A 24298-nucleotide genomic window follows, 5' to 3' on the forward strand; every position below is an offset into this window, starting at 1 on the left:
CGTCCACTCGACCCGTCGTTCAGAGACGTGTATTTTTGGAAGGCATTAGGAGCCGATGGAATGTATTGATTTCAGCTAAAGCTTCACAGAGAAACCTGCTTTGTTCTCTTCAGCAGCTGAGAGAAAAAACAAAAAGCACCAGAGTTTAAACGTAGCTGTGAACAGTTGCATGAACTGAGTCTCCGTTCAGAAAAGTGTCGCGTTTACCCGGCGATATTTTGAAAACGATGTCCGTTTCCATGGAAACGGTGGAAACGCTGGAAAACGGCGTGGTTAGCATACCAGACCACAAGTTGGCACTGTTTCTATGTTTGTGCAGAACTACTAAACCCGCGGCGTGCCTGCGCAGTCGCAGGGTTCCCAAAAAGCTGCGTTTTCTCCCGTTTCCATGGAAACAGAGTTTCAGATCCCGACAGTTTGTTTCAAGCTGCGGCATCAGAGAAACGTTGTGCTGGTTCAGAGTCTGGTCAGGAGGTGAAGAGACGTGGTGACTGGACAGGAGACATGAATCTGACGTTTACATGGACTCTGATCGGATCGTAAACAGAGCCGATGTAACTCTAATCAGATCGAGTGTTTACATGATAGATCATGTGATCAGGCTGCTAGAAGGTTTGGTGTTTGTCATTTCTCCAAGGTGTGGTATTTATCAGATTTTTTTCTCTATTCTCTGTTCAATCTTCAGCCTTTCTTATGAATGTTTAGGTTACTTTAAGCTGCATTCATTCATATTGGATTAAATAACCATCTATATTTGAAACACATTTCTGAGACATTGTTCAAAAAATACACAATTAACTTTGTCAATAAATGTGGATGTAAATTTGGGAATTCCATTTGTTAAATGAATAAACTAATTTGCTGCATCAGAGTTTTGTGTACTCGGAAGTCGATTATGATTTGAAAAGCAGCAAAGTTGATTATAAAATCAAACTTTTGCTGTATTTTGTTCCAGAAAGTATCATGATAATTAGCTTCATGGTGACTAACTTTTGGTAGTAATTTTTTTTCTTTTTTGTGACAATTTTCACAAGAATAAACACATTTTTAAGTTTAAATTTGAAGGTTCTTCAGGCTTTGCTTTTTTAACCAGTCCAGCTCATTCAGCATTAGATGTCTGTGACGTCTGAACTGGAATGTGTTTGACGTAGACTAACACACACCGTAATGTGTGTTTTTGTAATTATTAGAACTAATTTCATACCAATTCTCTCTCATTCATCACTTATTCCAATAATAGTTTCATACATTTTAGTTGTATGAAGAGATAAAAACAGGGAGATGATAAGGATTCTGCATCTGGTGTTACTTTTCCTTTTAATGTAGCAAACAAAAAAAAACAAAAAGAGAAAGGATTGTTGCGGCTTTGGTCTAAAAATAGCTTGAAGCAGACACACTCGGATATGTGCATGGTAAGCAGAGCAGCAGGACCGGGAGTGTTTCTTTGTCACGCACGCAAAGCATGTAAGCATGCAACACGCGTGCACGCTCGAGCAGGCCGCTGCATCCCAACGCTCCGACACACGGCCGCCGCCGCCGCCGCCGCCGCTCCCCCGCGCCGTTCGCCGTGTATTTAATTAGCAGATGATGATGAAGATGGCTCGGAGGCCTTTAATCAGACCTTGTTAGCGTGCGTCTCGCCGTGTTAGCCGGTGTGTCAGCACTTCATTAGCCGCTATTGGGGAGCGGCGTGAACTCGGGGCCGGGGAGGGATCGGCGGGGCGGAGTGCGGCGGTGACCCCCCCCACCCCCACCCCCGACCCCTCCCCTCCCCCCTCCCCCATAGCAGATATAACACGGACACGTGTTTACCTCCGAATCACGTTCAATTAAGGCTACGGGATAAAACACGCCGACTGCGCAATCACATCGGATCACCGGGACGACGCGGAGGGCGAACTGCGGCGGGAAAACACATCTGCAGCCAGATGAATATTTTACCTAGAAAGCCCTGGCTCATTTAAATACGGGGCTGATAATCACATAATCCCACATGATTCTGTGACGCGTTGGCAGAGGACACTCTCCAGTCGCCTCACAGCCAGGCTCCAGGTTACAGTAATCTGAAAGGACTGGTGTGCCGGGACGAGCCCCGGTTCGAGTCCGGGCCCGGGAACCTTTCTGTGCAGAGCTAGAGAGACTGAGAAGCCGTCGACTGGTGTTCAAATCAAGCGATGAGCTGCAGGAGCGATCATCGGCGAGGAAAACTCGAGTCGATACAGATCTCCGTAACCCTCAGACACAACTTTCCTCATCTCGCCAGATAAGGCGTCATTTTTTGCAAACTTTCAACAGTCCACCTGCTCGTCGGTCAAGGCCGATCTCACTCTCCACCCACTGAGGTCGTTCACGACGCTAATAAGCCACGTTCACACCGATCCCCACCCACAACGGGACGGAAGCCCTTTCTTTCCCCTCCTCATGTTTGACTGCTGTTCCTCAGCTGATGTGTTTCACCTGTGCCTGATTCAGTGACGGTTCTCACCCGGCGGCTCTGGGTATTTAACAGGCTCATCCTGCCGGCCTGTTCTCCTGAGCTTTAGTCTTCCTTTCTCTGTTTCTCGTTGGATTGCTCTCCCTCGCTCTCTTAAACTTTAAGTTTTTGGTCTTTTTGACTCGGTGGAATTTTTGCTTTTCACCGGTGTTTGTCTATAAAGTCAGTTTCTCTATCGACTCCGGCGCCGTCTGGCATTCCCAGTCCTCGTCTCCCGAAGCAAACATAAGACAAACACAACGATCCAGAGCGTCACGACTCCCAGTCCATAATCCCCGCTCCATAAACGGCCTTCGTTCATCCTGGATGGACGAAGAGACGTTCAGTTTATGGACACAAAAAACGAAACGAGGGAAAAAAACTCAGCTCACTGATTAAAACACATTTTCCTGCACTTCATGTGATAAAATACCTTTTTTTTCTGTCTTACAGGACAGTAAACCACAACCAAAACAGGCTTTCACACAATCCCCGAGGCGCGCTCCAGAGAATATACCTCTCCCTGCTTGAACAGTCAGTGAAATTCACGGCATTATTCCTGGCAGACGATGCCCGACAGCGAGCTGTTATTCCCACGGAGGAGATGTGTCAGCTTTTAATGGGATTGTCAATAGAAAGACCTTTCCCAGCGGATGCGAGGGAGACTGACATTGTTGTTCTGACGGTTACACTCCAAACCGAGGGGTCTCGCGCATTAACGTACCGATCTTATCGCCGTCTTGGCGCCGAAACGGCGGAACGACAAGCCGCCGCGCGACGCCATAAATGATCGGGTGAACAGCTTCCATCATTACCAGGTCTGCCGTGCACAGCTGATTCCCTGTGTGTGTACCTCCACCTATAACGCAGCATGGTGTTATTACGTGTTGACAGCGCTGCTGTTTAAAGTGGCTCGCCATTTATAATTCACGAGCCAGCCGGCTGCTCGCTCCCTTTCTTTTCTGATCATCAGCACTTTGGCCCATTGTAATGTTTCTACAGAAACGAGCGCCGCTCCCGCTGCCGTCCACGCCGCCCAGCCGACACACACCCGCATGCACACGCTCACGGCGAGGCGCCCATCAGCTGCACGCTCAGCCCCAAATCCTCCCCGCAGAAAACCTTCGACGGAGCAGCAGAAATGAAAGTAACTAGCGCGATCCGCGGTGCACGGCACATCAAAGGCCCGGCTGCCGCTCTGTGGGTTAATGGCGCCTCTTTCTCATTCCCAGACATTAATATTCCAGCGTCATTATCATAAACAGGCGAGACCACAGCGGAGACAACAGCTCCGTCGCACCGACGGTGGCGTTTTCCAGAACGAGGATGAAACCCAAAGTTCGCCACCGCACAACTCGGCTTTCTACTTCAGTTCGAGGCTTGCTGCGTGTGTTTGTGTGTGTGTATGTGTGTGTCTTCTGAAGTAGATAAACACGCTGCGAGATATTTTCTCAGCCAGAAGTACCCCCTCTCTAAACCAGAATCTGTCTGCGGCCCTCCGACCAAAGTGTTTGAAGAACTTCACAACCGCCGCCACGATCAAAGCGGAGCGTGGAGAGACTCGACGCTCGCCGGAGACCGCAGCGAATCCGACCTTTAGACGACCCCACCTCCACCCCCACCTAAACCCGAACCCCCCGACCACGCCCCCCCAACCACGCCCCATGTTCTGTCTGATTCCAAGACGAACCACTGATCATTCCTCTCATTTCTTGGAAACGTGTTGGATTTGTTTACTCGTCTATGAGCACGGCTCCACAGATCGGCAGTCGAGAAAGGAAGGCGCAGCTGTGACGGGGACCGCCGTAAAAAACACGTGGTGCGGCACAGCGTTCGGCCGGTCCGGTCCTGGTGACGACTTTCCTCCGTGGTGAAGGTGAAGCCGCGGTACGAGTTTTCACAGTTCTGATCAAAGCGGTTTCCCAGACAGTTAAAGTCAATAGACGCTGCTGCAGCACCTTCAGGCTAACGCGGTGCTGACGCAACCGCGGCTCTGCCGGTCTTTAAAGGATGTGTGTGTGTGTGTGTGTGTGTGTGTATGTCTGACAGACCGAGCGTCCCGGCGCCGGCTCGCTGACTTACTTGAAGGCGTAGCGCAGGAGGAAGCTGATCTTGCCGCAGGTGTCGCCCTGCTTGCCCTCGCCCTGGTCGCCTTTGGGTCGGTACAGCTCCGGCTTGATCTGCCCGATGCTGGTCACCTGCTCCTTCTCCTCGCCGTGGAAGTCGGGGCTGGAGAGCTGGTGAGTCATGGGCTTGGGCCTGAACAGACGCACAAGAGCTCTTGGGGTGAATATTAAATGAAAAGCAGACACACACTCACACACACACACACTACATATCTTTACACATGAACAGGTCGTGACTCAGCGGATTGATTATGAAAATCAGATTATCCTTTGATTCTTACACATCTGTGTGTCACGGTGAGAATAATCAACCCAAGGCTGCTTACAGGAGAGTCAAACATTTCCTGTTAACACGACTCTTATTAAATAAAAAAAAAACAAAAACAAAAAAATGAATGTTTCCTTTGAATTTGAAACACCCCTGGTTCATGTGATGTGTGTGAAAGTTCTGCATCCCTCAAGCTTTTATGTTTAGGAACTGAAATCCAGCCACAAGTCTCTCCCAGGCTTCACAAGTGTCGATGAGAGCGGAGAAGCTTTAACAGATCAATATCCACCAACTTACATGATTTTCAGGTTTCTGTTTACAGTTAGCATTTTAGCGAGCAGAGGCCTCCTGCTGTTAGCGCGTAGCTTAAAGGTCATTAGCCGGACGTTAAGGATCACCCCGGAATCGATTTAGCAACAAGTCCATACACACACACACACACACGTTTACAGATGTAATGTGTTGTGGAAGTCCCTTCACACCTTCCATACATATGAATTCATACTACGTGGTGTTTTTGCTGGGGCTTCTGGGATTCAGTGGAAAACGATCGATCAGCCTTTCTCCAGAGGTTTTGGACGATGGCAGCTAGAAGTTGTGCTACTTTCATTTAATTTACTTCTATATTGAGTTTACAGTGAGCCTTCAGATGTGGAAACGGAACACTTCTGTTGTTTTTTGATTGAACGTCAAGATGGAATTTTTAAAAAAATGTCCAGACTCCATCTCCATGGAAACAAAGGGAAACGCTACTTTTCAAAACACAGAGATCTTGGCAATGCTACTTTTTGAAAATGCTCTGATTTCGTCTCCATGGCAACTGGAGCTAAAAAAAAAAAACAACCCCAGCCCGTAAACCACGCCTGTCCAGGAAGACACTGACCGCGGGGTGACCTGCTGCTGGGAGTGAGCGTTGGGCAGGTCTTTCTGGGGATGAGCGCCGCCCTCCGAGTTGGGGACGTCCGGAGACGTCTGACTCAGCTTCAGCGTTCCTGCCGGCGGGGGAAACAAACAAACCGTCACTGACTCACATTCCTCCTCCAGGACGCCGGCGTTTTCGTCAGCGCCATCGATCGCATCGACTGTATTACTTTGATTTAAAAGGCGGTGATTTACCGGCAGCGGTGGAAGGAAAAAAAAAAAAAAAAGAAAGAGCGAACAGACATATTTACAATAGCAGAACATGAGCCAGCATTAAAGCTCGGGCGCTGATGTGAAAGGAGGCACATCCAGCGGCAGTAAAGGCAGCCAGCAAACATTTGACTGGGAATAATGATGAACAACCGGCTGGGGTCCCACAGCCGGTAAACACAGCGGCGGCGGGGGAAACCATGTCAGGCCATGTTCAGGAACGGCCTGGAATCAGAGTGGCTGCTGGTGAAAGACGCTGCCGTCAGGACGAACTTCACCGTCCTGCCGTACAGCTGTCTGCAGGAAGCATTTCTATCAGCGCTCCCGGTGATAAAAATACACCAGGAATGCAGACAATTTGATAATTTTCACATTTTCTACAGCAAAAAGTCACAATTTGATTTGGAAAAGCTGCAGAAAAACGTTTAATATGAATATTTCTGTGTGCAGAAGTTATGAAAATGTGTGTTTAGACCTGTTAATATGTTTACAATTTAGGTTTTTTTCCCAGTCAATGAATCAGTGATGCAACTGCAAGTATGCACTTTCAGAAATTAGCAAAAGACACATGAGGCAGTGTGTTCATTAACAAATGAATGCAAAACAAACATGTACTAATAAATGTTCATACATAGTTTTTTCTAGCTCTGCACTGAGTGGGATGTTAAAATAAGCAATATTGTTAAATCTGTGATATTTTAGCTTGTTTTACACCTTGCAACTGATTTTATACTGTATAAATGATAATTATTGGCTAAATAAAGGTTATAACGGTAACAAATTCAGGGGAAATCATATTTTCTCATATAATTTAGAAACAAAAGAAACTAATTTGCAAATCTGAGCTGATAAAATTAGAATTAAATTAGAAAAAAAAATTAATAAATAAATCAATTAAGGGTCAGGGAGCACTGACACCCGTACTGGATATCAGGCTCGATCCTGCAGGAAGAGCTTTTACGACTAGTAGTATTTGTTTAAATAGTAATTGTAGTAGGAACAGTAACACTAACGGTAACAGTGATGAAGAAGGATCAATGTGGATTTTTTAAGATAAAGAAAAGCTCCAGAAGTAAATCCAGCAGTAAATTAAGCATTCGGCTGATTCGTGACCTCGATGCCTGGTGGTTGGAGTGACGAACACATGGATGCTAAGTTGACTCCAGACAATATTTACTGTTATCTAAAATGAAAGGAACATGCATGAGTCTGTTAGGAGGCGTTTCTGACTGAAGACTCTCGTCTCCGTCTTACCGGCGTTGTTGGGGTACGAGTCCATGTCCAGGTAGGAGTGCTCCTGGGTCTCGTGCGGCCCCCCGACCACCCCTCCCACCTCGCCCCGCTCCAGCCCCACCAGGTCCGAGAAGTGGGGGTGGTGCTGGCCCTGCTGGCCCAGGGAGGGGTAGAGCGAGGAGGAGGAGTGGCCCTCCTTCCTCTGCAGCAGGGGGGGCAGGAGCGAGGAGCCGGCGGCGCCCCCCAGGCTCCCGATGCCGGCGCTGCCCGGCAGCAGGCCCGACGTCAGGCTCAGGCCGCCGCCCTCCTTGTCCCGCCACGGCAGCCAGCAGAGCTTCCAGGAGACGAAGAGCGAGACGGAGAGGAGGACGATGCCGCAGAACGTGACGATGACCGACAGCAGGCTGACAGAGATCTCTGCAGGGCGAGAGGAAGAGGCAGGAGGCGTCAACGTCAACGTCAACGTCCAGGGGGGCAAACATAAGGCTCCTGGTCCTGGTAGGTTTAGAGTTGACAGTCATCATAATAGCAGTCCTTAGTGGTCTGTCTTTATCATGTCCATGCTCTTCCATAGTTAATATTTACAGTGAATTGTGTGAATGTGTCTGCTCCACAACACAACTGCTCCAGACTGTTTCTTGGTATAAAAACTACATTTTCTGCCATTTCTTGCCATGTAAACGGACATCGTGTTCAATGCTGCCATGTTAAAAAAAGTCATCTGGACCTGAGAGGCTGTTAATGGCGTTCAGGACATTTCATCTTGTATTACCTGTGTAGAATTAGAACTGGGGGTGTAACAATACATGTACTGGTGTTGAACCGTTTCGGTACGTGACATTCGGTTCGGTACAGGTCAGTGCACGGGTGACTTCACGGGCCACGGGCCGGACGCTGCGTGTGTTTATGTTCTGCCGCTAACGTGTGCAGCTGCACCGGCAGCCCGTGCGCAGGATGGCTACTGCTAGCAGGCTCGTCCATGCTTCACACGTCCGCGTGGGTGTGCATTGGTCCCTGGGATGTAAAAATCGTCATGAACTCCTGTCCGCAGACGTTTGCGCGCAGGACAAATTCTGTGACCGCCTTGCGCGCACGCGCAGGTCGCGCCGGTGTTAGCATGCGCCAGAGCGCCACAGCAAACAAAACATGGCGGACGCTAACTCTGAGAAGTGACTGAGTGAAGCGAACAGGCTGCAGCTCCGTCTACAAAGACACCCAGAGAGCGACAAAGTCTGTGCCTCATTTTCGATAAATAATCTGTAATAAAGGAGCAGATAAACAGTCTAGAGTGCCGGAAAAGCTTCTTAAGGATGCGTGGATCAGTGTACCTGCCTGGAACCTAAGTCCAAAATGTAGCAGGAGAGAAAGTGCGTGCACATCGGTGGTGCGCGGCAAATCGTACGCAGACACGCGGAAATTTGAAGCATGGACAACAACAAACATTTAGGCTTTGCATTTTGTTCCTGTACTGTATCAAAACCGAACCCTGACCTCAGAACAGAGGTACGCATCGAACCGAGGTTTTGGTGTATCGTTACACCGCTCGGCACAAGCATCCTGCAGAACGGAGCTCTGCAATGTAAACTGCAGCTTTTCACTGGTGAGGAAAAGCAAATACGGAGAAAAAACAAGTTCTTACTACACAGCTAATATTTAAGAATTGTTAGCATTATTTTATGATACCTGAAACTCACAAAGTGTCTTCAGCGATTCGTTTTCAAGCCCGGCTAACAAGCAGCTCCAGTAAATCACAAAACTTACTGTCGCCTGCATGAATCGCTGGGCTGGAATCAGTCTATGAAAAAAATACGTACTGTAATAACTTACTTTCCTAATGTTTTCTTAATTTTAATCTTTTTTTTTTTCAAACATGGTAGTGCCTATCAATCATACATGCTCAATTATTTACAGTGGATGGCAACGCCAACGCTTTTAATGCTCACCAGAGTAACAGAATGTTAATCTCTGCATCAAACACACGATACTGGGGGAAAAACAGGGTGCGGGCAATTTGTCATATATCAAAATACCAATTAAAAGCTTGATGCTTGAGGAAAACAACCTTTAAACCACCCTCAAGGGCAAACATGGGGCTTCGCACCAAACGTGACAGCAATCCGTCTGGCGGCTGTCGAGCCGTTTCACTGCTCTGAAAACCAGAAAAGATGGAAATCTGTCGGAATTAACTGGCAGAGAGCGACTCGTGTTTGGGAGGAAATCGCGTGCAGTCGGTCCAAAGTGGTGAACCGGCCAGCTGACGGGTCCCGATTAAAAAAAAGGAAAAAAAAAAAGGTCCTCCTCATCAGTATGCGGCTGGCATTCACACATTAACACATTACACATATGCTGGAAAAATCAACAGTAAATCAGCGCATGGCCGGCAGCGCGTACACCCCCGTCACACACACCATCAGCATCACAATATCCACAAATCACACATCACGGAGCAGGAGAGCGGACCTGCTGGAGGCGCAGATTGCAATATGCAGCCATCCCCTCCAGCTCGCTTTCCACATCTGAATCCGGAGCTTGAAATGAGGGCAAACACTGACGGGGGGGTGGGGGTGGGGGGTGGGGGTGGGGGGTGGGGGGGGTGGGGGGGGGGGGGGGCAGGAAGGAAAATCTGGGGATACGTTTAGAAAGAAAACCCAGAAACACAGTGATGTCTGTGCAATGTCACCCCGCGTTTCCTCGTGGTGTTTTAATCTGTGACGACTGGAGGATTGTGTCTGAGGACTGAACGTGGAGGGGGGGGGGTGGTGGGGGGGTGCGGGGGTGAGGACGTGGGTGTAGGGGAGGGTGGAGTATGACTCATCCCCCCATGAAAAAGTGTACGGAGTGAAATAAAAGCGCCGTTTCAGCAGCAGGAGACGACGCCGGACGGTTCCAGCAGCAGCCCCCATTAAAGAGAGCATAAAGGAGGGAAGAGGACGGCCGGGAGAGAGCCGGAGAACTTTTATAGCTCCGGTCATGGTGGAGAGACGAGGAAGACGTCCACCTCGTCCGTCTTCTTCTACTGCTTCAGCCAACCCGGGGTCACGGAGCGGATCCCAGCGGGGTAAAGGCAGGATGCAGGAGGAGGTTTATCTAGACCAGGACTCTGCAGCCTTCGTGACCAAAACAGCCATTTCAGTGACTTTCCGTCAAGTGAAGAACATTTAACCATTAAAATGAGGCGAATGCAGCTCAGGAAGTTTCATTTATGGTGAATATTTTATTACACTGAACCTATTTTTGCCACTTTTCAAGCTTTTTTGGTTGACTGTTTTGAAATTTTAGCTCTTTTAGTCATTTTACCTCTTTTAAAACAGTTTTCTATGTTTTTTTTTTCTGCCATATTTCATTTTCTTATGTTAGAAATTGGAGACATTTCGGGTTATTTAACCTGTTCAATAATTTTTTTCCCCCATTTCTTGTGGTTTTTGCTATTTTTCATAATTTTACTTGTTCCTTTTTTAAATCCCTTTTGAACCAAGAGTGACGAATCATGTAATAATTTAAAAATAAGGTAAATGTTTATTCATGTATCATGTTGTGAAGGCTTCATTGAGCCTCAACAGAGGGACCGAAGAGCCACATGTTGAACACCCCTGACCGACACAAAAACCAGTTCCAGGGTTCTGGAGACCATTTGGCCATCGGCGGTGCTCAGAGCCATTGAAAACACAACTTTTAAAAAATGGGCTTCCATGGTGGAACTTTTTGAAAATATTGTCTTTGTGGAAACAGTGAAAAAAAGCACATTTTCTGAACTGATGTTCTCACACAGGCGCCATAATCACCAGTTCTTCTGCAGTTTAGCATACCTGGTAAATCAGGCCCACAGTCTCGGCTGCCTGGTTAATTATTGCAGATGCTTTGCAGGATGATGAGGAAAATGCATGTTGTGCTTGTTGAAATCGTCAAATTACCTGTAATGTACCATGCAGGCTAAATTAGATCACTGGATTCTGCCTTGAGATGCAGTTTCCCCGGTCCTGGCCCGGTGAAGGGTTAAAGTTTGCTTCACGTTGGTTTAAAAGACGTTTACTTGAGGATTTTTGGTCTGGTCTGCTGGAGAAGCAGCTTTAATCACTATGCAGTGGAGATAAATTTCATCCACCCTGCGGTAAAAATAATCCGGCAGACGTTGGAAATGCGTGGACCAGAAGGAGGGTCGACGACCCCCCCCCCCCACCCCCCGCAGAGCGGCGTGCACGTCCACAAATCACAAACCCAGATTACTGGATTCCTTTATAAATATTCAGCGAGTAATTACGCCATAGATTGTGTCTATCTTTTAATAAGTAACATCCTGATGATGGTCTTGATGAAAGGACCGATCTGAGTCTGCACTGAACCGCCGGGCAGCTGCACCCCGGACCATGAATATTCATGAGCAGCAAGTAGACCGTTAAGACTCATTATGATTGCATTTGCAGACTTTGCAGAGTCTCCTCTACCTGGCGGCATTTCGTTGGGTTATTTTTTTTGTTTAGTTGAGTTTTTTTTTTTTGTTGCCATTCGGCCTCCTGGGCTCGACTCGCAACACGGGGCACCAATTAGGAAGACCTCCTGTCTGAGGGCAGGAAGGCTCCTCGCCGTCGTGCTACTGCACCGATTCACCTTCATAGGAGGAGAGGGAAACGTTTTCTGAGGGCCTGTGTGTGATTTCAAGGAAAAACAGAAACTTTTCGCAGCGTTTTAGAAGTCCGTTTACACGACAACCACATCCAAAGTCACTGAAAATGCAACTTCTTGAAAACGGTTCCTGAGGTGGAACTTTTCAGAAACGTCACCGTGTGAATGGAGGAAAACGACGCCTTCTGGAAACCCTCGGGTCGCCACAGCTCTTCTGCACGCGCTCAGTAGATGGACAATGACAACAAACATGGCGGCCTCCAGAGCGTCCTGGTCCTGGTTCCAGTCCAGAGCCTCCGGGACTTGGTGGTTTTAGAGTTGACAGTCACCGTCATAACAATCCAAGTTGAGACGTTGTCGTGTAAACGGGTCCCGATTCTCCACACAAGCCCTTTTATTTTTTTGTTTTGTCCCCCATTTCTGTTAATTTACCTCATTCTGCAGCGTTTTTATGGGTATTACAAAGACATAAGCGCTGTTAAATCACACAGAAAAGACTAAAATTTTATCTGTAACAGGCTGACAAGCAGACTGAGAGCAAATGAGCGAAAACACGACAGCGGCAGCCAATCCTCCGGGCCCTGGGCAACGTCTTCTGCCTCTCTTTCTCTTTCACTCACTCCTCCATATAATCCCCTCAAACGCCCCTCATTCTTCGCTGTCATTTCCTTTCCCCGTGCCGCCTGCCTGTGCACGCTCTCCTCAGCAACCGTGGCTTTGTTCGTCACCCCTGCCTCCTGCCCCCCCCCCCTCCTCGCTCTGCCTCGCTCCCTCGCTCGCTCTTTGGTGAATAATTCATCAGTCTGTGTATGTCATTAATCAGCACTTGTTCAAAAGATATGATTCGGGGGCCGCGGAAGCAGGGAGGAGGGCGAGGGAACATCGATCTGTCGCTGTGGAGAACAAGACGGGGGGAAGGGGGGGAAAAAAGGGACGAGAAAGCAAAACAAGAGAGGGGAAGAGTGATGGAAGGGAGAGAGAGAGAGAGAGAGAGAGAGAGAGACGCAGGGCAAAGGTGGGAAACACCGACAGGAGAAGAAGAAGAGTGACGGGAAGGAAGAGAGAGAAAGAAAACAGAGGAGGGCGGCGGGGCTGTGACAGGCCCGGAAACACACACACCGGCGCGCATGTTGAAAAGGACATAAAAAGCTGACTGCGTCCATTCGGCCCCCTCTCGGTTTCCACCGCCGATAACGTCGATACGGATACCTCGGGGCGGAAGGAGCAAATTACAAATACTCACATCACCGTGATTGGGTTGCCTGGAGGTAACAACGTGTTGTGGTGGCAGAACTGACAAAAAAAATTAGAAATTTTCTGTGACTTTTTTGTGAAATAGCTTCAATTCAATCAGTTTTATAATATTACTGCGTGTTTATTGTTTGAAATGTAGAACACTGTGGCCAATCCTCATATCATCTATTCCTTTGCTTTCTGATGGGGTTCGAATTCTTTGAAAAAACTAGAGATAACCTTTAGCTGCTTGCTGATACTGAATATCGATTCTAAATGTCAAACATAATTCATACTTCATAGGCAAATAATGTGCGAACAGCCTCTACGTCGACGATACACTTTTCAGCTGTCTTGACGGAGACTGCTGCATCTTCAGAAAGCAGAGGTCAGTGTGTGTGTGTATGTGTGTGTGTGTGTGTGTGTGTGCATGTGCATGTGTGTTTGTTTGTATACTGTAGAATATTGATCAACTGTATCAGTATTTTTGAAGAGTACAAGGACTCCATGCAGTAGTTATTCCTACTAAATATCTGAAAGCGTCCAGGACTCGTGGTGATGAGACGTAAATCCAGTCAGCAACGGCCGGACAGGGATGTGAGAGTTCAGTCACTTCATCTCCTCGTGTTCAGGACGTGGTTTTGCCTTCATGCGTTGGAAAAACAGCCTGTGGTGCTTCAACCAAGTGGAAAGAAAGTTATGAAACACACCGTTAAACGTGCCAGCCGTTTGAACGGAAAACCCCAAGCAGCCCTAAATGTTATGATTCCTTCTTTGCGGCGCTGACCTTTAAGAGGTACAAACTGGTTAACATTTCAAATTGATCAGCTATAGAAATTTAATTTGTTAAAACAATTAAATCGATTTTTACAGAATCCTGAACTGATATCGTTTCAACCCTTTTTTAATTTAGCTACTAAAATCCTAATGCATTAATGAGTATGAGACGATTCTGACTTTTTATAGGTAAGATCCTGAAAAAACATCATGAATATAGATAATTTATGTAGGAGAATTAACAATAACATAATTGACATTGTGATTAACAATTAAGAAGAAACGAAGAACCTCAAGTACAAAATAAAATGTGACACCAAACAGAGCAGGTTTTTAAAGTGGAAACTTAATCAATCAGGACCAGTTTGTACCATTTCATTATATTTCCAAGTCTTTTTGAAGCACTTGGAATTGCCTTGTTTCTGAATTTTTTTTTTAACATAAATCCATTAGTAAGGCTTTTGCCTTCATTTGAAACTGAGTACAGTTCAGGCTACCTTTGCCAGGTCATGCTGAAAAAGGTCTTAATTTGAAGGGGACTTCCTGGTGAAAAAAAAGGCGGAATTCATCCTGACTGCTTTCTCAGGCTTAAAGCCGCGGGGTTCTGGACCTGACCCCAGAGAGGGAGAGAGACTGACAACACAGGGAATAGAGAAGCTCCTGTAAAACCGTCCTGCTGCAGGTTTTCAATGATCACCAGGTTTCAAGTGGAAACACATCACTTTTGCATTTCAGTTTCAGAAAAGTTTCCCGTTTACACGGCAACGTTTTCAAAGCCATGGAAGCGAAGTTGCTGCTGTTGTTTCCTGTTGTGATGAAGCCGAACACTCTCAGACAATACATTATAAACGTTCATATAGACAGATGACCCAGTTGGATTGTTATTACGGTGACGGTCAACTCCACGTTGTCAAGGAAACGGTGGAAACAGGGCTTTAGACAATACAACAGCAGCTCCAAACTTCCAGCCCTCTTCAAAGCTCCGCCGCGACACGAGAACAAGACAAGAGCACAAATCAAAAAGATAATGATAAATAGAGCGAGGAGCAGACGGAATAGAGAGCCGGAGGTAAACAAGCTGACAATGATTTAGAGCGTAACCTAAAGAAGGGAGGAGTTTACGAAGGAGAAAGGTTAATGTATTGATCAGGAAGGGGAAAAACAGAGCGAGGAGGCTGCGGGTGGCTGGCAGCTCACCGGGCGCTGATAAGACACGGCGGCGATCAAACGTGGACAGGGACTGTCGGGGGCCAGACCTCGCTCCTCCATTTGTCCCTCTTTAGGGCGGCCGGCGCTCCGTCTCCAGCACTGATCCTGCCAAAGATCCGCCGCTAATCCGCCGAGCATGAAACGAAAGTCAGCAGGCGGAGAGGTGGGTGGGAAGAGGAGCTGTGAGGAGCGCCGGGAAGGGGGACTCGGGCGCCTTGTCAATCAGCGACTGATGCAAACCCGTCGGGAGCCGAACACGGCTCCACATCAAACACATCTCCGCCGTCCGCCGACAGCTTCCGGCAGCAGCGGCCCTCCGAGGGGATCGAACACTTCCATCGGCAAACACCGAGAAGCCGCAGCTGGTAAGCGACGGGGGCCAACGCCTAAAACCTAAAACCACGCCGTGACATTTCTTCACACAGCCGTCCAAATCTCCACAGGCAGCACGCAGCCAATCCAAGCTAATCTACACTGAGCCAAGGATTCACGCTAATCTGCATAACAGCACACTGCACTTCCAAAAGCCACAGAGGGAGCGCGCACACAATGCTCTGTACCCACGCCACAGATTAGCAGGAAGTCCTCCGCCAATGCCATCCCACAAACACTGGACAGTAATGGGCGGGAGTTTAAGGTGAGTTGGACAAAATGCTCCGATACAACAACAGAATTCTACAGCTAAAGGACGATTCCAATGAATATCAGTTTCAAGGCCTCCTTCAAGGAGCTACGAACTTTTTTCGCACTTCATGAAGTGCACTCATCCAGATTATAAAGCATCTTCTTCACACCAGTTGATGCAACTTCAGCTCACATCCAGATTACAGAGCATCTTCCTTCCAGAAGCCAATGTAACGTCAGCTGATACCCAGATTACATAATCTGACACACATTTTGGTCCTGGGTAGACCTTACAGACCTGGACAGATCAAAGATATGGTCATTATGATCTTCAAACTTTGCTTTTTGTGATGAAATAACTGATTTTAAAAATAACCATTTTCACAGCTTCTGATATACTAATTAGGTGAATAAAGCCAAAGAATGACAGACATTTTCCTTTATATCTAAAGATATTATTCACAAAAACATGATGGATTCAAATAAAAATATTCTATTTAGTGCTGTCATGCAATCAAAAAAATTAATCTAATTAATTACAGGATTTTAAATTAATTAATCTATTTAATCTCATTTTAATCTCATATCTGCATTATGAATACACTGAGTAGAGAAGATTTGAAATCCACATTTTTATTGATGATGAATGAAAGCCAAGTCCGGACGTCTCATCCAAAATAAATTCTGAGCCCAATCAGGCAACTCAGAAAACACGTTCAGTGTGTTTCATCAATGAAATTCAAAAGAAGGAAAAGTTTAAGCACATCCCAGCAAACCCATTCGGCCTGGTGCACCATTCAAAAATGCAGTAAATAAATAAATGAATACTAAAGCTAATTCGGAATGAATACTACAAGTAGAACATGCCTCTAAATGAGGCAACTCGCAATTCAAGTGCACTGTAATTAATCTTAGATTAATTTTTATGACGCATTAATTTCGGTGTGATTAATTAATCTAATTAATGCATTAAAGTGACAGCCCTAATTATATTTATGTAGGGTTAATGTTAGAGTTAGGTTAACTGATTTAACTCCAGATAACATCCAGATTATAGAGGATCTTCCTCCTATTGACGATGCTGAACAGAAGCTTTTTCTACTTCTGGCAATAATCCTATAGTTCGTCTAACCTTTGCTTTGATCCCGTATCTTTATCGTCAAAAGATAAGTTGAACGAGAAGGAATTATCTTTTCAAATATACATAACTTATACCAATTCCAGAATTCTACTCTTTGGGGAATCATAACAGCATAAAAGAAATGGGATGAACTTGTACCGTTGCCATTTCAATCTAGGCCCATAAATATTTCATGCTTTGTTGTTGTTCTGAGTGCACGGTACTTCGAGTCATTCTCAGATGCAGGCACTCATCTTAGCATTTGCCTTATTATACATTAAAGCCTCAGATATTTACGGCTCCGACCTGACATGTAAACACTAACAATGTTCTCTGGATGGTATCACTCTCAAGACAAAACAATTCGGGTATTACATAACGAGGCTCTGTTTTCTCTCGAGGGTAACGTCATGGACTGTTTCAGGAAATCAGATCCTTCATATAATCCCATGTTGGAAAAATGATTTTTAGAGGGTAATTGAACCTTTAAGCGCTGATTTTTGCAGGAGATGGACAGTAACATAAAGCCCATGGGCCAAAACTGGCCTGCAAGAGGCTCCAGTCTGGCCCGACAACCCACCAAGGAAATGGCAAAAATTGCCAAGAAAACAATACGTTTTTTTCCAACAATTGTCTTAAGAGCAGGGGGCACAATACAACGCTGAGACTTGAGCGGAGAGATCGGCGATGTTGCCGTGGAAGCAAACGACCATTTTGCCGTCGAACGAGCCTCAAAGCCATGCTGTCAGGAGGAGTTAGCAAAAGCATGCAGAATGCAACAGCAATAGGAGACGCTTCTTCGGTATTTCATCTAAAAGTTTCATTAAAATTGGCTTCATGATGAGATTATAGTCATTTACTGTAGCAGCTGTTTGGTTTAGTGAAAATATCAATATGTCTACTCAGCAATACAACAAAGGAAATCTTTAAAGTTTCAATTTAAAGGTTATCGCAGCAATTTTTTACCAGTCTGACCCACTACAGATAAAACCGGGGCTGTATGTGGCCCCTGAATTAAAATGTGTTTGCCGTCCCTGGAAGACAGGCAAACTAAACGAATCACAAACACCCCCAGTACTTAAGTAGGAAAACAGGCCGCATGTAACGACTGTGGTTTGTCTAAACACACTGAATTGCAAATGAAAGCTAACTTTAGCTGTTTTCGTGGCGAGAAAACAGTATCAAACATACAAGTGTTGCCATGTCAGGGATTTGCATAATTAGCAACGTTTCTGCTCGGCGTTTGAACCACGGCGAGCATATGGACTCGCAGCCGAGCAGCCATTTATTCTGTGGGAGATGTTTTGTGGATTTCTGACACTTCCTTCACAGTGAAAGCTTGTTATCATTGCAGAACATGGTCTCAAGCTGACCACGGCTTCTCCTCGGCGAGAAGGAGAGAAAAGAAAAAAAAATAAAAACTACCACTTTTTACAAGCTACCTTTCAAGTGCAGGAGTGACTCTTTGATGCAACAAGGTTATTTTTCTTGTGAAGTAATAGCTGTGAGGCACGGAGAGGCCAGCTTCACTTTGGGGTTTTTTTTTATATACTGTTAAATGCAGGGAATAAAAGACTTGGGAAATCAATACGCGGTCGGATTGATTCAGGAGAAGCCCCAGGTGCGTGGGTTACCTGTGTCCATCGGTCTTTTGCCTCCCCTCACCAGGTAGCTGAACTCCTGGCAGCGCTCGCTCTGGCTGTAACCCCGCGGCGAGTTGAAGCACAGCTCCTCCACCAGCACCAGCGCCTTCTTACACAGGTCTTCATCCCAGTCCCCCGACATCCTCCAATCCGCATCGCACTCCCACCCAGCAGTCGGCCGATGATCGCGCAGCGCTCGCCGCCCTCGCCTGTCGGACGGCGCCCGGGAGAGTTCGGTTTTGGCCCCGTCCACCTTTTAAGAACCGGCGGGAGTGACGAAGACGACGGGGCTCCGTCGGGCGTCTGGGTCTGGATCACTGACGCCGGACCGACCTGCCCATGTGTGCCCGAGCGACACCCTCCCCTCGCGCCAAACCTACAAGACATAAAGGGAGAGAAAGAGGCAACGTGAGTGCGAGGACATAAAAACCACAAATCAAGTGTCTGGCAGATTGGTCACCTTCACCACGGGTGCCAGACCCGTCAGTGAGTCCCTGAGAGAGCTTTGTCTCTGAGCATGGACAGAAAGAGGCAGGAGAAAGCTGGCGTTATGTAACAGGTGAGAAGACACAACTGAATATTAATAATCCTGACTTCTGAAGACGTCTGGCACTCGAATCCCAACGTTTCACCACAGGTTTGGTCACGTGGACGAGTCTTACTTAGGCCCCGGTTACACAGCAACGTTTCAAGTAAAAAACACTTGTTTTTTTTTCATTTTCATTTCAGAAATGTTTCACGTGTACATGGTGCGGTTTTGAAAAGGATGTCTCGGAGATTATGGACTGGGAGTCACGCCAACCTGGAGGCCGCCGTTATTGTTGTTGTTGCTGTGAATCTCCCATGGCGGTGATGTGCATGAGCAGCAGCAGTGCCTCTACCATCTACTCAGTGTTTTCGAAAAGTTCCACCATGGGAGCTTTTTTCAAAATGTTGTGTTTTTAGTGACTCTGAGTGCCACTGTCATGTCAACGGACACTTAAAATGCAACAAAGTTTATCATTTTCACTTGAAACTGTTGATGCGTAAACGGGTCCTGAGACAGATCTGTCTGGCTGATTTCACCTCGTCCCTCCTAACAGGACTATAGGGCATCCACAAAAACACACGTCCCTGAACCATGTACAGCTAATCTGACGATCTTAAACCAGTCTGACCCAGTTTGATGCCGATCCTGTTCTGTTAATTGTGTTCCACTCAGTTTGGGTCGGCCATGTTTTCTCTTGTCCTGTGAGTTCCACTATAGAGCTCGTCTCTGGGTTTCCTGCTCGTGCCCAGTCCTCCGCCTCTTCCTCTCTCAGAGAACGTCACTGTGGATTAAGGACCGATCTCACGTCACCGCGACTGCCCCAGCTGATCAGTCGCAGGGACTCGGGCGACTCAGGAGACCAAAATGTGGCTTGCGGCCTCACCGAGGCGTCAAGTGGAACAAGCAGCGGAGAAGTCACCACGCCGCTACTGCAACGTCTCCTTGTTGCCCAGCAGGTCTCGGAAACGTTGCAGAGATGTCATAGACATATTCCCAGTCCCAGAAGAAATTTGTCTAACCTGGAACCTACTGGAGACTGGAAAAAGTCTCCAAAAACTCTAACATTTCTGAATTTCCCCGATTCCCCAGAGACCTAACTAGTCTCCAGGAGAGCAGAGACTCCAGTCGCCACCGGGTCATTTCCATTGAGAACGGCCCTTTACAAAGGCCATCGGATCAAGAATAGAACTCAGACAAGTGTCAAAAAACTGTGATGTTTCTGGTGACGGTCCAGGTCTCAGCACCGTCGTCTAAGATCTGAAGATCTTCAGCTGGATGAGCCTAACTGGAGGTTTTTTTTTTTTTTTTTAAATACTTGCTCATGAAAACTGCTAACGTCTCGGTCTGAGGATTATCTTGGATGTTCCTTCGGGCAGGGTACAGCGCTATTGCATTTTTCAAATGCTTTGAGAATCACAAATGGCTTTCCATTTACCTCGACGAGGACGGCAGCAGCAGAAGGCTGTCGGGCGGAGAGAGGCACCATCCAGGAGACGTACACCGACGGGCTAATGAGCCTTAAACCACTCACCCCACTCATATTTTTTAAGGAAATTTATGTAAAAAAAAAAAATTAAACCTGTGTGGGGATGAAGTTTCATGGACTTACGTGCTGATTCTGCACATTTCATTATGATGTTTGACATATAATGTTTGAAAACCAAATCTCAATGCAGTGGTCATACTGATCAACATTTCACAAGCTGCCTGCTCGTAGCCTCAAACACCAACTTATTTACTCCACTTCTTCACTTAACATGGTGCAGACTTAATTGCGCGAAGCCCAGCTGTCACGCTTCTCCTGAGGATCCAGGATAATTTAGGAGTCTAGAAATGACCAGCAGGTCAGTCAACTTCAAACTTTGCTGAAATATTTCAAAACAAACCACATTTTCCTGTAATCACAGGCTAATTTAGATAATTACGAGCTCTTCTGTGCCGACTCAGAATCAAAAATACGAATCAGGAGCATAATGAGGCAGAGACGGCTGGTTTTTCTTGGTTGTTTTGTTTAATTGTAGATTTCATTCCCAAACATGAGGCGGAATCTTTGAAAAAATATTCTCTTTTAGCAACTTTAAAACCAGCAGGTCCAGGAGAACATAAACGTTGTTCAGAACAGCTCTTTACAGCCGTGGTGCATTTCCCCTGTTTGAGAGGAAAACCAAGTTGAAGGATTTCCAAATATTTGCGTTTTCTCTCGTTTTCGCAGTGAACAGTGTAGAAACAATTTTAAAAAGTTCCACCGTGAAAGATGTTCTCAAAAAGGTCAGCGTCTCCGAGGACCTCTGTCACGGAAACGAAGCCAAAAATGCCATAAAAGTGTTTCATTTTCACCTGATAATGCTGTTGTGTAAACAGGGCCTTGTTATAATGTTTAGAATACATGTTTTAACATAGGAAAGGCTGAAAATGTGAGATCTCTGGAAATCTGGATATTTCTCTGAGTGCAATGCAGATTTCTTATATATATTTATAATTTTAAACATAATTAAAAACGAAACAGTGCCATATTTTTGTGAAATCTTAACATCATTCCAATGTCGTCATTTTCTGCAAAATATCAATATTTCCACCAACAATACTCTTGGTGCAATATTTACCAGGTGCCAAAGGAAAAAAATCATATTTATACATTCTTTCCAAATTCCCCATTTTTGAAGGAGTTTGTAGTAAATTTGAAAGAGATTCTTATTAGCTCTACATGTCTGTTGTTGCTTTGTGCCTAAATGGAGCGATATAAACAAATGAGCTTCGCCTCGCCTGAGAAAGCCAGCAGCTGCCTTCCATTCATCTCCCAGCACCGAAGGAAGAGCGGTCTAAATGAAGGAGCTCTTTATTAGCTCTAATAATGTCACGAAGCCGCGGTCTGTGTGCTTTTTACCTTTACTGAGCTCGGATCCGAATCTCCTGGGCCATGCTGAATCTGCGATCCACAGCGGAGACGCTCTTCATGTAAAACTTTTCTCTGGGCGAGAGAAGCACGGAGCTACGCCCGCAGCGTATGCATAACCTTTAGCTCCTTTTTTTCCCAAAGCTTCCACGATCAGATTTGGTGGAGGGCTGGAGGTGGGGGCCTTCTCTTTTCTCTGTATTTGCTGAAAGCCAGAAACAGCTTTTAGTCATCCAGCTCCATCGGTGTGTGTGATCCGTCCAGCTACTCCTCAAAGATCTTCAACAACACCTGAAGAAAAAAACAACCACAACACAGTCCGTCAGGAAAGAAGCTCGACTGCAAGAGCAGCAAAGACAAACAGCAGATAAGCGAGTCCTACGGCGGCTTCAGACCGAGATATAATTAGAAGCATTAAGTCTGACACTGTGGTGTGCGAGCGCTCGGCGCTTTCATCCAACAGAAACTGGCCTTCTTTCGCACGCTGTCTTTATTTTTGATCTCATTCTGTCAAAATAAAAACAGGTCGATGCCCAAACTCCAGTTTCTCACAGTCTGAGAGTCCCTGCAGGCTCAGACTGAAGACAATGTATGCAAAATGGTGTCTGATAATCAGGGAAACTGATGGGGGGGGGGGGGGGTCTGCTTTTCCAAGCATGCTCTATTTTCTTTTTACATGAAATCTGAGCAGAAGGATTCCCGACCGGGCCGTTTGAAGCATTTCTGTGTGGAGTTTGCATGTTCTCCTGATACTCCAGTTCTTCTGTCTCTCTGTGTTGGTCCTCTGATGGACTGGTGACTTCTCCTGCCTGTTCACTGCTTTCAAACACATCTGGATCAGATCCAGACTGTCAGCCTGATTTGGGCCACATTCACACAACATTTCACATCAGAACATCTCGTGTTGCTTGGCGTTTCTATGGAAACATTTTGAAAACGATGTCAGTTTGCATGAAAACTGCAGAAAAACACTTAAAAGAATGCAGTTGGCATGCCAGGCCACTAGTGGGCAGTGTTGGTTGCCTTTCCAATGAAACTACACACATATGTGCAGAGAAGAAGACACCATAGACTCAAACACAGACATTCATGAGGACGGATGAGCAAATGGCTATTTTGGGGGATTCTCAGCTCCAAAACTACCAAAGTCCAGGAGAATCACCAGAACCAGGACTGGGACCAGGACTGGGACCAGGACCAGGGGGATCTGGACTGGGAATCATGAGACTCTACAGGCAAAGTTTGTTCTTCTTGTCCATCTACTGTGCAGAAGAACAGGACCAGTACCAACATTTCAGAAAGCGTCATGACAGCACCAAGTCGTGGTCCAACAAGCTACAAATATGTTTTTAGTGTTTCTGCAGTTTCTTTTCTGAAACAAAATCGGCAAAAATGATGAGTTTTGACTTGAGAGGTTGTGTGAACGAGCCCTGATCACGGCGAGGAGGCGCTGGGTTTGAGTGTTGACCGGGAGTCGAACTCCTCCTGCTCATAATAGAGATCCGCCGCCTGACGCCTTGAATCGCTCCTGTCTGACGTGGACGGAGAACAAATGAGCGTCGGGTTGAGGTTCACGGCGAGGGGTCAGCTCAGAGGGGCCTCGTCCTTGCAGGCGCCTGGTCGGACGGCGGAAGGACGATCGATCGCTTGATGCATGTTGTCCTGTGAAACGTCAGCGTCAGGCCTTGAGTGGCACGTCCCCAGCAGAGTGTCCGTCTGTCTCCCACCCGTCAATCAATCACCGCATTAGGCAAAGACATATTTCACTCCCGACGAGATGCTTCCACTCACGCTCTAGTTTCCTGAGAGGAACGACGCTCTCCCTCTCCTGTCCTTGTCCGAACGCCACGTCTAGCCTCAGATAAAGTGGTCCATGTATCTGTCCGTCCATCTCAGCACATCCGTTCAGAGGAATTAATCCAGAAATGAGCTAATCAAACGGCGTCCAACACCAGCCGTCCCCCACCTCCCCCACCCGCTGCCATTAAGATAGCAAATCTGTCTGAGTGACTCTGAAACCCGGGATATCTCAATCTGAGGAATGGCCGTCTGGCACGAGGCTGGCCGCCTCAAATGCCAGCGAGAGCATCAGGAGAGAGGGAGCGGCGGAGGAGAGAGACGGGCCGAAAGAAGGATTGTGTAGCACGAGAGCGACGGAGGGAGAGGGAGAAGAGAGACGCTGACATTAAATTGGAGGCGAGACAGATAAAGAGGGAGGAGGGGGGGTGAAGCGGCGATGAGAGTGACACAGCAACAATGGTAATCAAGGCTTTTCTGTTAGTCGGCCGGACGGAATTCACAGCACGTGAAATATTTGCTGAGGACGCGGACGCCTGGCCGGACAACACACACTCCTGCTGGAGAGCACAGAGCAGCGCTGAGCCTCCCACTGATGCTCCATTGACTGCTGCCTTGCCTG

At 46.8% G+C, this 24298-nt stretch overlaps 1 protein-coding gene across 1 annotated transcript in view; it reads right to left on the reverse strand.

Annotated features, from left to right (window-relative positions):
* syt3 (synaptotagmin III) overlaps nt 1-18756 on the reverse strand; it is a 36175-nt gene extending 17419 nt beyond the window's left edge. The window contains exons 1-4 of the mRNA XM_030088749.1: nt 18449-18756; nt 7253-7648; nt 5751-5859; nt 4556-4732 (exon numbers count right to left, since the gene is read on the reverse strand). Of these exons, the coding sequence (XP_029944609.1) occupies nt 4556-4732; nt 5751-5859; nt 7253-7648; nt 18449-18599 (833 nt within the window). The 5' untranslated portion in view covers nt 18600-18756. The remainder of the gene's footprint in view (nt 1-4555; nt 4733-5750; nt 5860-7252; nt 7649-18448) is intronic.
* Between the last annotated feature and the right edge of the window lie 5542 nt (nt 18757-24298).

Source organism: Salarias fasciatus, chromosome 4 (genome assembly GCF_902148845.1).
Source record: "Salarias fasciatus chromosome 4, fSalaFa1.1, whole genome shotgun sequence".
Taxonomy (NCBI): domain Eukaryota; kingdom Metazoa; phylum Chordata; class Actinopteri; order Blenniiformes; family Blenniidae; genus Salarias; species Salarias fasciatus.